Consider the following 11,076-nt stretch of genomic DNA (forward strand, 5'->3'; position numbering starts at 1 on the left):
TGCGGACGCGGCTCCCCCCGGCGCAAGGTGAGCCCCCCCCCCCGAGCCCCGCACCCCCAAATTAAGAAGGGGGGGGGGCATCCTTATGACCCCCCCCCCCCAAAAAAAAAAATCCCCTTCCAGGCCTCCCCAGCTTCGAGTGGGGCCCCAAGGACCCCCCAGCCGCGACCGGGCCCCTTCGCCCCCCCCGCCGGGGAGCGAGCCCCCCCCAGCGCCGCCCCCCAGCCCCCCAGGTGAGTGACGGTGTTTTTTTTTTTGGGGGGGGGGGCACCCACCTGAGCCCCCCCCCCCCAAATATTTTTTGCCCCCCCCAGGGCGCCCCGCTGTGACCTGGGGGAGGTGGCGCAGTGCCTGCGGCAGCTGGAGCGGATCCAGGAGCTGGAGCAGCAGGTGGGGGGGGGGGGGCAGACCCCCCTGACCCCCCCCCCAAATATTCCAGCCCCCCCCCCAAAAAAACCAGCCCCCCCCCACCATTTCACTGCGGTCCCCATCTCTTCCTTTGCCAACTCCCTGCCACCTTGTGCCCCCCCAAACCCGTGCCCCCCCCCAATCCATGTCCTCCTCGCCCCCCCCAATTGTGCCCCCCCATCCATCTCACTGCCCCCCCAAAATGTGCCCCCCCCCCCAAAAAAGTGCCCCCCAACCCACCCCCATGCCCCCCCAACCTTTGTCCCTCCCGCCTCGTGCCCCCAAACACCCCCCTTTAAAAAAAAAAGCCCCCCCCCAAAAAAAAAAACCACAACCCCCCAAAACTTCTGCCCCCCCAAATAAAAATTAACCCCCCCCCCCAAATTTTGCCCCCCCCCCCCAGCTGGCCCGCGAGCGGCACCGCCTGGGGCTGTTGCAGGCGCAGCTCATCCGGAGGGGCCCCCCAGCACGGTAAGGGCAGGGGGGGGACCCCCAAAACGGGGGGTGGCGACCCCCCCCCCAAAAAAAACACCCCCTGACCTGTCTCTGTGCCCCCCCTCCTTAGGCCCCCCCCCGGGAAGGACGCAGCCGGGGGCCCCCCGCCATGGGGAGGACGCCGAGCCCCCGCTGCCCCCCCGGGGCACCCTTGGGACCACGGCAGGCTCTGCCCAGGTGAGCGTGGGGGGGGGGCTCCCAAAATCGCGGAGGGGGGTCCCCAAAATTGCGAGGGGGGGCAGGTACCCCATTTTCTGCTGCCCCCCCCCCCCAGAATTGGAGTACTACCGGCTCAGCACCGCCCGGCCCCCTACACCTACGCCATGCTCATTCGCTGGGTGAGTGACCCCCCCCAAACCCTTTAGGACCCCCCAAACCCTTTAGGACCCCCCCAAACCCTTTAAGACCCCCCCCCAAAATCCTTTAGCCCCCCCCCCCCAATCCTTTACATCCCCCCCCCTCCTTTATCCCCCCCCCAATCCCTGCCCCCCTTTCTGCTGCCTTTTCCCATCCATCTCCTTGTCAATTTATGCCCCCCCCCAACCCCATAACCCCCCCCCCCACCCCATAACCCCCCCCACCATCCGGAGCCCCCCCCATATTTCCATACCCCCCCCATCCCCATGACCCCCCACCCCACCCCAAAAACATCCTTGGAGCCCCCCCAAGTGCCCCCATCCCCCCCCCTTTCCCCCTGGGTCTCCAAAACCCGCTGTGCCCCCCTTGTGCCCCCCCCATAACCATAATGGGGTTTGTGGGACCCCCCCACCCCATAACCCCCCCCACCCCATCCCAAATCCCCCCCTTGCCCCCCCCCAATTTTTTGTCCCTACCCCCATTTATCCCATACCCCCTTTTGTCCCCGCGCCCCTTTATCCTGCGCCCCCCCAATGACCCCCCCCAGACCGCACCGACCCCCCCAGACCACGCTGCCCCCCCCCGTGTCCCTATAACCCCAAATTGCCCCCCCCCCCCCCCAAAAAAAATATTCCCCCCCCCAGGCCATCCTGGAGTCCCCCCAGCGGCAGCGCACCCTGGGCGAGATCTACCACTGGTTCAGCCGCATGTTCGGGTACTTCCGCCACAACACCGCCACCTGGAAGGTGGGGACCCCCCCGGCACCCCAAAATCCCACCGGGGGAAAGGGGGACCCCAATAACCCCCCCCAACCCCAAAAGTGCCCCCCAGGAGCTGGGACCCCCCCCAAATCCTCTCCGGATCGGGGAGGGCTCAGGAACCTCCCCATATGGTAGTAGGGAAAGGGGGACCCCAAAAACTGCTCCTCCAAATCCCCCCCAACACCCCAAAATCCCAGCGGGGGAAAGGGGGACCCCAATAACCCCCCCAACCCCAAAAGTGCCCCCCCAGGAGCTGGGACCCCCCCCCAAAAATCCTCTCCATATTGGGGAGGGCTCAGGAACCTCCCCAGCATGGTAATAGGGAAGACGGGACCCCAAAATTCCTCCTGGGACCCCAAAAACTCCTCCTGGGACCCCAAAAACTCCTCCTGGGACCCCAAAAACTCCTCCTGGGACCCCCCCCCGGTACCCCAAAACTCAGCTGGGACCCCAAAACCCCCCTTGTGCCCCCCAGCACCCCAAAATCCCCTTACCTGCACCGTGGAACACCAAAACTCCCCCGGGGCTTGCCCAAAGCCCCCCAGCCTACCCTGAAACCCCCAAAACGGGGCGGTGGGGAGGGGGGACCCCAAATTTTGTGGGGTGACCCCATTTTTACCCCCCGCCCCCCCCCCCCCCAGAACGCCGTGCGCCACAACCTGAGCCTCCACAAGTGCTTCGTGCGGGTGGAGAACGTGCGCGGCGCCGTCTGGACCGTGGACGAGGCCGAATTCCGGCGCAAGAGGGGGCAGCGCTACCCCAGGTACCCCAAAACTTCCCCCCCGCACCCCAAAACCTCCCCCCCGCCACCCCAAAACCACCGGGGTGCCCTAAACCCCCCCCCCAAATCCCCCTAAACCCGTCCCCAATCCGCCCGCAGGGACTGCGACCTCAAGTACTTTCTGCCCCCCGGAGCTGAGGGGGACCCCAAAAACCGCAGCGGGGGGGGGTACAGGGGAACCCCAAAACCCCACTGGGGGGGCACGGGGGTCCCCAAATTCCCCTCCCCCCAAGAAGAACACGACACCCCAAAACCGTGGTGGCGGCTCTTTATTGGCACCGTAAAGAAACCTCCTCCGCCGTCGATGTGTTTCGGGGGGCGCCCCCACTCCCCTCCCAGGGTCCCCCAAACCCCACAGGGCTTGGGGGCGCTGGCGGGGACCCCCCCCCAAGATTTTTTGGGGGGTTTTGGGGTTTTATGGGGTTCAGGCGTGGCGGGCTCGGGCCGCCAGCAGGGCGTTCTCCTCCCGCAGTGCCCGGCAGTCACTGAGGATGCGGTCGAGGCTGGCGGGGGGCTTGGCGCTCGTCTCCCTCGACCTTGGGGACAGAAAATAATTGGGGGGGGGGTCCCCAAAAATTGGGGGGGGGGGGCCCACACGAAGTTTGGGGGCTCCCATAAAGTTTGGGGTGGGGGGCACGAAGTTTGGGGGGGACACAGCAAGATTTGGGGACACGCGTTTGGGGGGACGGATGGAAAAGGGGATACACAAGTGGATGCCCCAATAGCCCCGGGGGGCCCCGATAGCCCTGGGGGGCCCTAAATTCATCGTGCCCCCCCAAATCGCATCCTGCCCCCCCCCCAGCCCCCCCAAATCGCATCCTGCCCCCCCGAAGCCCCCACCTGCTCCTCCAGGTCGCGGATCTCCCGCTGGATCGTGCCCGTGTCCTCGATGGTCTGGATGAGCTGGGCACAGTTCTGGGGGGGGGGACACAATTAAGGGGGGGGACACCCCAAAAATCTTCACCTTCCCCCTCACCCCCCAGCACCCCTCTAACTCCACCCGCTCCCCCCAATCCCGCCTGCCCCCCTCCAAAGAAAGCCCCCCATTAGGTTTTGGCTTCCCCCGTAACTCATCTCGCTGTGAGCACCCCAAAATCCAACCCCCCCCCCAAAAAAAAGCCCCCCCGTTTACCTCATGCAGCGCCGCCAGGTACTTGTAGGCCTTCCTCACCACCTCATCCCGCTTGGCATCCTGGGGGGCACAGAACAATTTTTGGGGGGGGGCAGCACCCCAAATTGTGCCCCCCCCAATTCCCATTAGCTACCCCAAAGCGTCCCCGTGCCCCCCCAAAATCCCCTTTAATCCCCCAGAGCCCCCCCCCAACCTCCTCAGGGATCCCCCAAACCTCTCAGCCCCCCCACCAAATTTTTAGGGCCCCCAATTTTTTTAGGGCCTCCCCCAAATTTTTAGGCCCCCCCCGAATTTTTAGGGCCCCCCGAATTTTTAGGGCCCCCCCGAATTTTTAGGGCCCCCCGAAACCTTGAAGAGCAGCTCGTCGGTGACACTGAACGTCCGCTCCAGCTTCCCCACCAGGGCGTTGATCTCCTTCTGCAGCGCCCGCGTGTCCACCAGGATCTTTGGGGGGGGGCACCTCAATCTTGGGGTGCTGCCCCCCCCCGACCCCCAGTTTTGGGGTTCCCCCCCATTTTTACCCACCGCCTACCCCCATCACCACCGCCCCCCCAAGCCCTCCAAAAGGACCAAACGCCCCCAAAACACCCCCCCAGGCCCCTTCCCGAAAGCCACGGGGACCCCAAAAATTGCCCCCCGCCCCGTTAACCCCCCCCAAAATTATTTTGGCCCCCCCCCCCAAAAAAACCTTGCCGATCTCCTCCTTCTGCTTGCGGATGTTGCCCACGATCTCCAGGATGCGCTGGGTGTAGACGGCGCGGGAGACGTCGCGGGGCAGCGCCTCCAGCTCCACCACCTGCCTCGGGGGGGGGGTTAATTTTAAGGGGGGGGGTCCCTCCGACCCCCCACCCCAAAAAAAGTCCCTCCCCCTCCTTGCTTTCGCTCACCAGCTGCTTGTAGACCTCCTCCTTGCGCCGCGCCTCCTCGGCCGCCGAGCGGCTCCGCTCGTGCAGGGCTCGGATCTCCGCCAGCCGCCGCGAGGACTCCAGCTGGGACCGGGGAGGGGGGTGGTGTGGGGGCTTTAGGGCACCCCAAAACCCGCCGAGGGCCCCCCCACACCCACACGAGGAGCCTCGGACCCCAAAAACCCAGCGGGGACGGGACCTTCGAGCCCCGAAGCGACGGGGAGTCCCCGGGAATGCCAGATCACAAAACGGACTGATCCCGCCCCAAAACCCACTGGGGGGGGGAGCCCCCAAGGACCCTAAAATCTGCTGCAAGCAGGACCCAGGGACCCCAAAACTTCACCCCAAAAGGGACCCCAGCGCCCTTGGGACCCTAAAACCTACTGAGAAGGGGATCCAGGGACCCCAAACCCACCAGGAAGGGGACCTCAGAGCCCCCGCGGTCCCCAAAACCTAACAGAGGGACCCAAGGAACCCCAAACCCACCCCAAGGGTCCCCAAAACCTACCACGGAGAAACCAGGGGACCCCAAAACTCCCCGAGAAGGCGCCCCAGACCCCCGGGGAATCCCAGAACCCTTCGGGACACCCCGACCCCACTGGGATGGGTCCTGGGGACCCCAAAACCTACCCGGGGACCCCCTGAGCCCCTGGAGACCTCCCCCTAAAAAAAAAAAAAAAGAGGGTCCCCAACACCCTAAATCCATAGGAACGCCCCCAAAAAGCCCCCCCCCTCACCTGAGCGGAGTCGCGCAGGGCCCGGAGGTGCCGGTACTCGGCGAGGAGGGGGCCCCGGTGCCGCTCCCACTGCGCCGCCAGGCTGACGATGCGCCGGCTGCTGGCCTCCACCACCAGCTGCGCGCCCCAAAACCGGCCGTGAGCCCCCCAAAACCACCCCGCACCCCCAAAAATCACCCCGGGAGCCTCCCCCGGGTCCCCTCGAAATGCACCGCAGCACCCCGAAATCAGCCCCGGTAACCCTAAGCCGGTCCCAACAACCCCACAAGTGGCCCCAACACCCCAAAAGTGGGCCCAGCACCCCAAAACCAGCTCCAGCACCCCCAAGCCAGCCCCAACGACCCCAAAAGTGGCCTCAACATCCCAAAATTGGCCTCAATACCCCAAAAGTGGCCCCAGCACCCCAAAAGCGGTCTCGACACCCCAGAACTGGCCCCAGCACCCCCAAGCCAGTCCCAACAACCCCGAAAGTGTTTTTAACACCCCAAAACTGGCCTCGGCACCCCAAAAGTGGCCTCAGCACCCCAAAAACTGCTCCTGCAACCCCAAACTGGCCCCCGCAACCCCAAAACGGCCCCTACAACCCCAAAACGGCCCCCACAACCCCAAAACGGCCCCTACAACCCCAAAACGGCCCCTACAACCCCCACAAACATCAGCACAATTGCGCCCCGCAACTCCCCCCCCCAAAACCCCCTTATCCCCCCGCTGCCCCCCAGCCGGCCCTACAGCCTCCCCCAACCCCCCCCCAGTCCCAGGGGTGCCCACACCCCCCAAAAAAGCGCCCCCCCCCATAAAAAAGCCCCCACCTGCAGCTTGTCCATATTGCTCTGCGCGTCCGGCAGCAGCTCGACCGCCCGCGCCTTCAGCCTCAGCGCGGCCTCGCGGCCCCCAGCGCCAAGCGGCCTTGCTGCACCTCCGCCTCCACCTCGGGGGGGGGGACACGGGACCGTTAGGGCACCCCAAAACGCCCCCCTACCCCAAAATGTGTGTCCCCCCCCAAAAAAAACACCCACCTGGGTGAGGCTCAGCTGGGCGTCCCGCAGCTCACTACGGCAGCCTTCGATGTCGGCCTCCAAGCGGGCCAAGTTTTCCTCCAGCGCCGCCTCCTCGCCGGCCTGGCGGGCTCCTGCCTCCTGGAATTTGGGGGGGGCACAGGGAAGTGAGGTGGGGGTCCTCGCCCCCCCCCCCCCTCCAAAAAAAGAAAACGGGGCCATCAGTAGGTTCCAGAGTGAACGAGCCCCGTACCTCCTCGGAGCTCTTGGAGGGGAGCACGCTCTCGGCGGCCGTTTGCATCTGCTGCAGCAGGATTTGGGGGTCCTGCGGGATGAAACCGGGTCAGCCCCCCCCCCAAAAACAACCCCCCATCCTAAACAACCCCCCCAACCCCAAACGCCCCCCGACCCCAAACAACCTCCCCCCGACCCCCCAACCCCAAACAATGGCCCCCAACCCCAAACAACCCCAAACAACCCCCCCAATCCCAAACAATCCCCCCGGCCCCAAATGATGCCCCCCAATCCCAAAGACCCCCCCCGACCCCAAACAACTCCCCCCACCCCAAACAACCGCCTCGACCCCAAACAACCCCAAAGACCCCCCCGATCCCAAAAAACCCCCCCGACCCCAAACAACCTCCCCCCGACCCCCCGACCCCAAACAACCCCCCCACCCCAAACAACCCCCCGACCCCAAACAAACCCCAAACAACCCCCCGATCCCAAACAACCCCCCCGGCCCCAAATGATGCCCCCCAACCCCAAACAACCCCAAAGACCCCCCCGACCCCAAACAACCCCCCCACCCCAAACAACCCCCCTGACCCCAAACAACCCCAAACAACCCCCCGACCCCAAACAACCCCCACACCCCAAACAACCCCAAACAACCCCCCCGACCCCAAACAACCCCCCCACACCCCAAACAACCCCAAACAACCCCCCCCACCCCAAACAACCCCAAACAACCCCCCCGACCCCAAACAACCCCCCCACCCCAAACAAACCCCCCCGACCCCCTGACCCCAAACAACCCCAAACAACCCCCCTGACCCCAAACAACCCCCCCCCCGACCCCCTGACCCCAAACAACCCCCCCCACCCCAAACAGCCCCCCCCCGACCCCCTGACCCCAAACAACCCCAAACCCCCTGACCCCAAACAACCCCAAACAACCCCCTGACCCCAAACAACCCCCCCACCCCAAACAACCCCCACCCCAAACAACCCCCCCCCCCAAACAGCCCCCCTACCTGCTCGTGGGTCAGGTGCTGGGTGCGGGTGAAGCGGGAGCCCTTGGGCAGGGCCCCCCGCCCCCCCGGCCCCAAAAGCCTCCTGGAGCCAGGCGGGGTCCAGGGGGGCCCTGGGGCGGGGGGGGCAAACCTGGCGCAGGGGCTCGAGGGCCCGCAGCCGGGCCCGCTGCCGCTTCCGCCCCACATATTCCTGGGGGGGGGGACAATAAAGGGGGGGGTCAGACCCATAGGGACATCAAAACCAGTTGTGCCCCCCCCCGCCAATAAAATTTTAGGGTTTAGACCCGGTGGGGCTCTCACCTGGGGGGGCAGGCGCGAGGCCAGCCCGGGGCCCCCCACTCGGCCTCCCAGTCGCGGCGGGCGCTCAGCTGGGCCGCGTGGGCCTCCAGCAGCGCCGGGGGGTCCAGGCGGGCAGGGGGGCTGCTCCGTCACGGGGGGGCCGCTCCCCTAAAATACTCCTGCAGCTCTGGGGGGGGCGGACGAGGGGTAAGCAATGCCCCCCCCCGCCTCGAGCTCCCCACTGCCCTGAATCCCCCGAAAACGATCAAAGAGGACCCCCCCCAAGCGAAACTCACCTCTTACAAATAAAAAGAGCCCCCCCAAAATAAAAAGAGCCCCCATAAGAAAGACCCCCCAGAATAAAAAGACCCCTCCCCAAAACCCTCCCTAAAATAAAAACCACCCTAAAATAAAAAGACACCCTCCCCAAAAAATAAAGCCCCCCCCAAAAAATAAGGACCCCTCCCCAAAATAAAAGACCCCTCAAAAAATAAAGACCCCTCCCCAAAATAAAAAGCCCCCCCCCAAAAATAAAGACCCCTCCCCAAAATAAAAGACCCCTCAAAAAATAAAGACCCCTCCCAAAATAAAAAGCCCCCCCAAATAAAGACCCCTCCCCAAAATATAAAGACCCCCCCAAAATATAAAGACCCCCCCAAAATATAAAGACCCCCCAAAATATAAAGACCCCTCCCCAAAATAAAGACCGCCCCAAAAATAAATAAATAAATATATAAAAAGACCCCCAAAAAATAAAAAGACCCCCCCAAAAGAAAAGACCCTGAGCCTCCCCATAGCTCCCCCCTGCACCCCAAAATCCCCCCCCCAAATTTTTACCTGGGGGCCCCCACTCTGGGGCAGGACCAAGGGGCAGGTGGTGAAGGGGCGCAGGTGAGCAGTGCCCTGGGGGGGGGGGGCAATAATTAATCCCTTAATTACCCCCCTCCAAACATTGGGATGTAAGGGGGGAGTTTTGGGGTGCCCCCCCCCAGCACTCACCTGCAGGCGCTGCAGCCGGGGGGGCGGCAGGGGGGCACCCAGGGGTCCCCAGCTGCTCCCTGATGCGGGCGCCCACCGCCCGCAGCAGCGCCCCCGATTTCCCTGGGGATTTAAAACGGGGGGGTGGGTTCAGCCTGGCCCTGACGGTGCCCCCCCCCCCCCCCGTTAAAAAAAACACCCCAAAACCCTACCGGGGGGCTCGGCCCCCTCGCTCTCGTCCCGCGGCAGCTTCTCCACCAGGAAGAGCAGGAGGCGGCGCGTGTCGTGCTCGGAGCTGTACAGGAACGTCTGGTAGCCCACGTCGCCCCCAAATCCCAGCTCCTGGGGGGGGGGCAAGGGGGGTCGCTCACCCCAAAAGGGACCCCCCCATCGTGTGTGGGGGTGTGTGTCCCCCCCCATATTTATTTATTTTTTTTTTGGGGGGGTTACCTGGCAGGCGGAGGCCAAGTCGGAGGCGAGGCGGAAGCGCGCCGAGATGCCGGGGGGCAGCTGGGGGCTGAGCGGCCCCCCCAGGGCCGGGCGCACGGCGCGCAGGCACCGCACCGCCGCCTCCACCACCAGCTCCGGGCTCAGCTCCCGCACGCTCTGCACCTCTCGGGGCACCGACCTGCTCGGGGTTTTTGTTTTATAGGGCGGGGGCGTTCATTTCGGGGGGCTGCCCCCCCCAACCCAGCACCCCCAGATCTCCCCAGGGACGCGCGAAGCTCTGCGGGCGCCCCCCACCCCAAAACCTTCCCCAGGGTCTGCTCCCCAGCTCCCAAACACCCCCAAATTCCCCCTAGTGCCCCCCACGGTGACCCCAAAAGCCCCCCTTTTTTAGGATTTCCCCTCCATTTTTTTAGGATTCCCCTCCATTTTTTTAGGATTCCCCCTCCATTTTTTTTGGATTCCCCCTCCATTTTTTAGGATTCCCCTCCATTTTTTTTAGGATTCCCCCTCCATTTTTTTAGGATTCCCCCTCCATTTTTTTAGGATTCCCCCTCCATTTTTTTAGGATTCCCCCTCTATTTTTTAGGATTCCCCTCTATTTTTTTAGGATTCCCCCTCCATTTTTTTAGGATTCCCCACCAAATTTTAGGACCCCCCCCCAACTTTTAGGGTCACCCCCCAACACTTTTAGTGTCACCCCCCAACACCTCCACTTCCCTCCCAACCCCACATCCCCCCCCAGACCTCCCCAAATTTCTCAGGGTCCCCCCCCCCAATTTTTACCCCCCCCCCCCAAAACAACCCCCCCCGCACTCACGTCCCCACTTGTCGCAGGGAGTGGATCAGGATTTTGTCCACCTCCTCCATGGTGGCAGAGCTGGGGGCGGGGGGGTCCCAAATCCTTTTCTTTTTGGGGGGGAGCCCCAAAATCCCTTTTTTTAGGGTCCCCAAATCCTTTAGGGGGGGATCAGCGCAGAGAAAAGGGGTTCGGGTGCCCCTAAACCGTCCTCACCCCCTCTCTTCTCCCACCCCCGGGCCCCCCATTGATCCTAGGGGCAGGGAAAGGCTCCTGGGGGGGGGGATCCCCAGGATTTGGGGCGAAACCCCAAGGATTTGGGGCTCCCTCGGCCCCGCTCCGCCGGCCCAGCGCCGCCCCGCGTCACGTGCCGGGGGCCGCCCCCGGAAGTGAGGCCGGCCCAGCACCGCCCCGCGTCACGTGCCGGGGGCCGCCCCCGGAAGTGAGGCCGGCCCAGCGCCGCCCCGCGTCACGTGCCGGGGGCCGCCCCCGGAAGTGAGGCCGCCCGCGCCGCCGCCATTTTGTTCGTCCCTCGCCCGCCGCCATTTTGTCCGCGGGTCGACAGCGCGGAGCTGGCGCGGTCGGACCCTGCGGCTGCGTGACCGGAGGGAAATAATGCTAAAAAAAAAGCTTTTATATCGAAGCAATTTATCCTTAATTACTCGTTAGGTAACCCGCTGTGAGCAGCCAGGCGAGGTTTTGTGATTTGTGTGTGTATTTCATGTGAAAACGTTATATATGAATGA

At 64.2% G+C, this 11,076-nt stretch overlaps 2 protein-coding genes across 2 annotated transcripts; one reads left to right on the forward strand and one right to left on the reverse strand.

The window, feature by feature from the left end:
- LOC136787401 (forkhead box protein P3-like) lies at positions 1-2,878 on the forward strand (the record flags this gene model as incomplete). The annotated part of the gene is made up of 7 exons (XM_066984586.1): positions 1-27; positions 124-233; positions 315-390; positions 812-879; positions 1,178-1,241; positions 1,905-2,006; positions 2,663-2,878. Coding segments are annotated over 7 exons (663 nt in total), but the record flags the coding sequence as incomplete, so codon positions are not given.
- Positions 2,879-3,053: 175 nt separating this feature from the next.
- CCDC22 (coiled-coil domain containing 22) lies at positions 3,054-10,721 on the reverse strand. The gene is given in 21 exon segments (XM_066984836.1): positions 3,054-3,332; positions 3,626-3,717; positions 3,935-3,994; positions 4,283-4,378; positions 4,623-4,730; positions 4,822-4,923; positions 5,577-5,693; positions 6,386-6,471; positions 6,474-6,504; positions 6,593-6,712; positions 6,825-6,896; positions 7,828-7,879; positions 7,881-8,017; positions 8,128-8,153; positions 8,156-8,291; positions 8,944-9,009; positions 9,106-9,130; positions 9,132-9,207; positions 9,297-9,426; positions 9,535-9,712; positions 10,352-10,721. Coding segments are annotated over 21 exon segments (1,866 nt in total). The 5' UTR covers positions 10,402-10,721; the 3' UTR covers positions 3,054-3,226.
- Positions 10,722-11,076: the final 355 nt, after the last annotated feature.

Source organism: Anser cygnoides, chromosome 29 (assembly GCF_040182565.1).
Source record: "Anser cygnoides isolate HZ-2024a breed goose chromosome 29, Taihu_goose_T2T_genome, whole genome shotgun sequence".
Taxonomy (NCBI): Eukaryota; Metazoa; Chordata; class Aves; order Anseriformes; family Anatidae; genus Anser; species Anser cygnoides.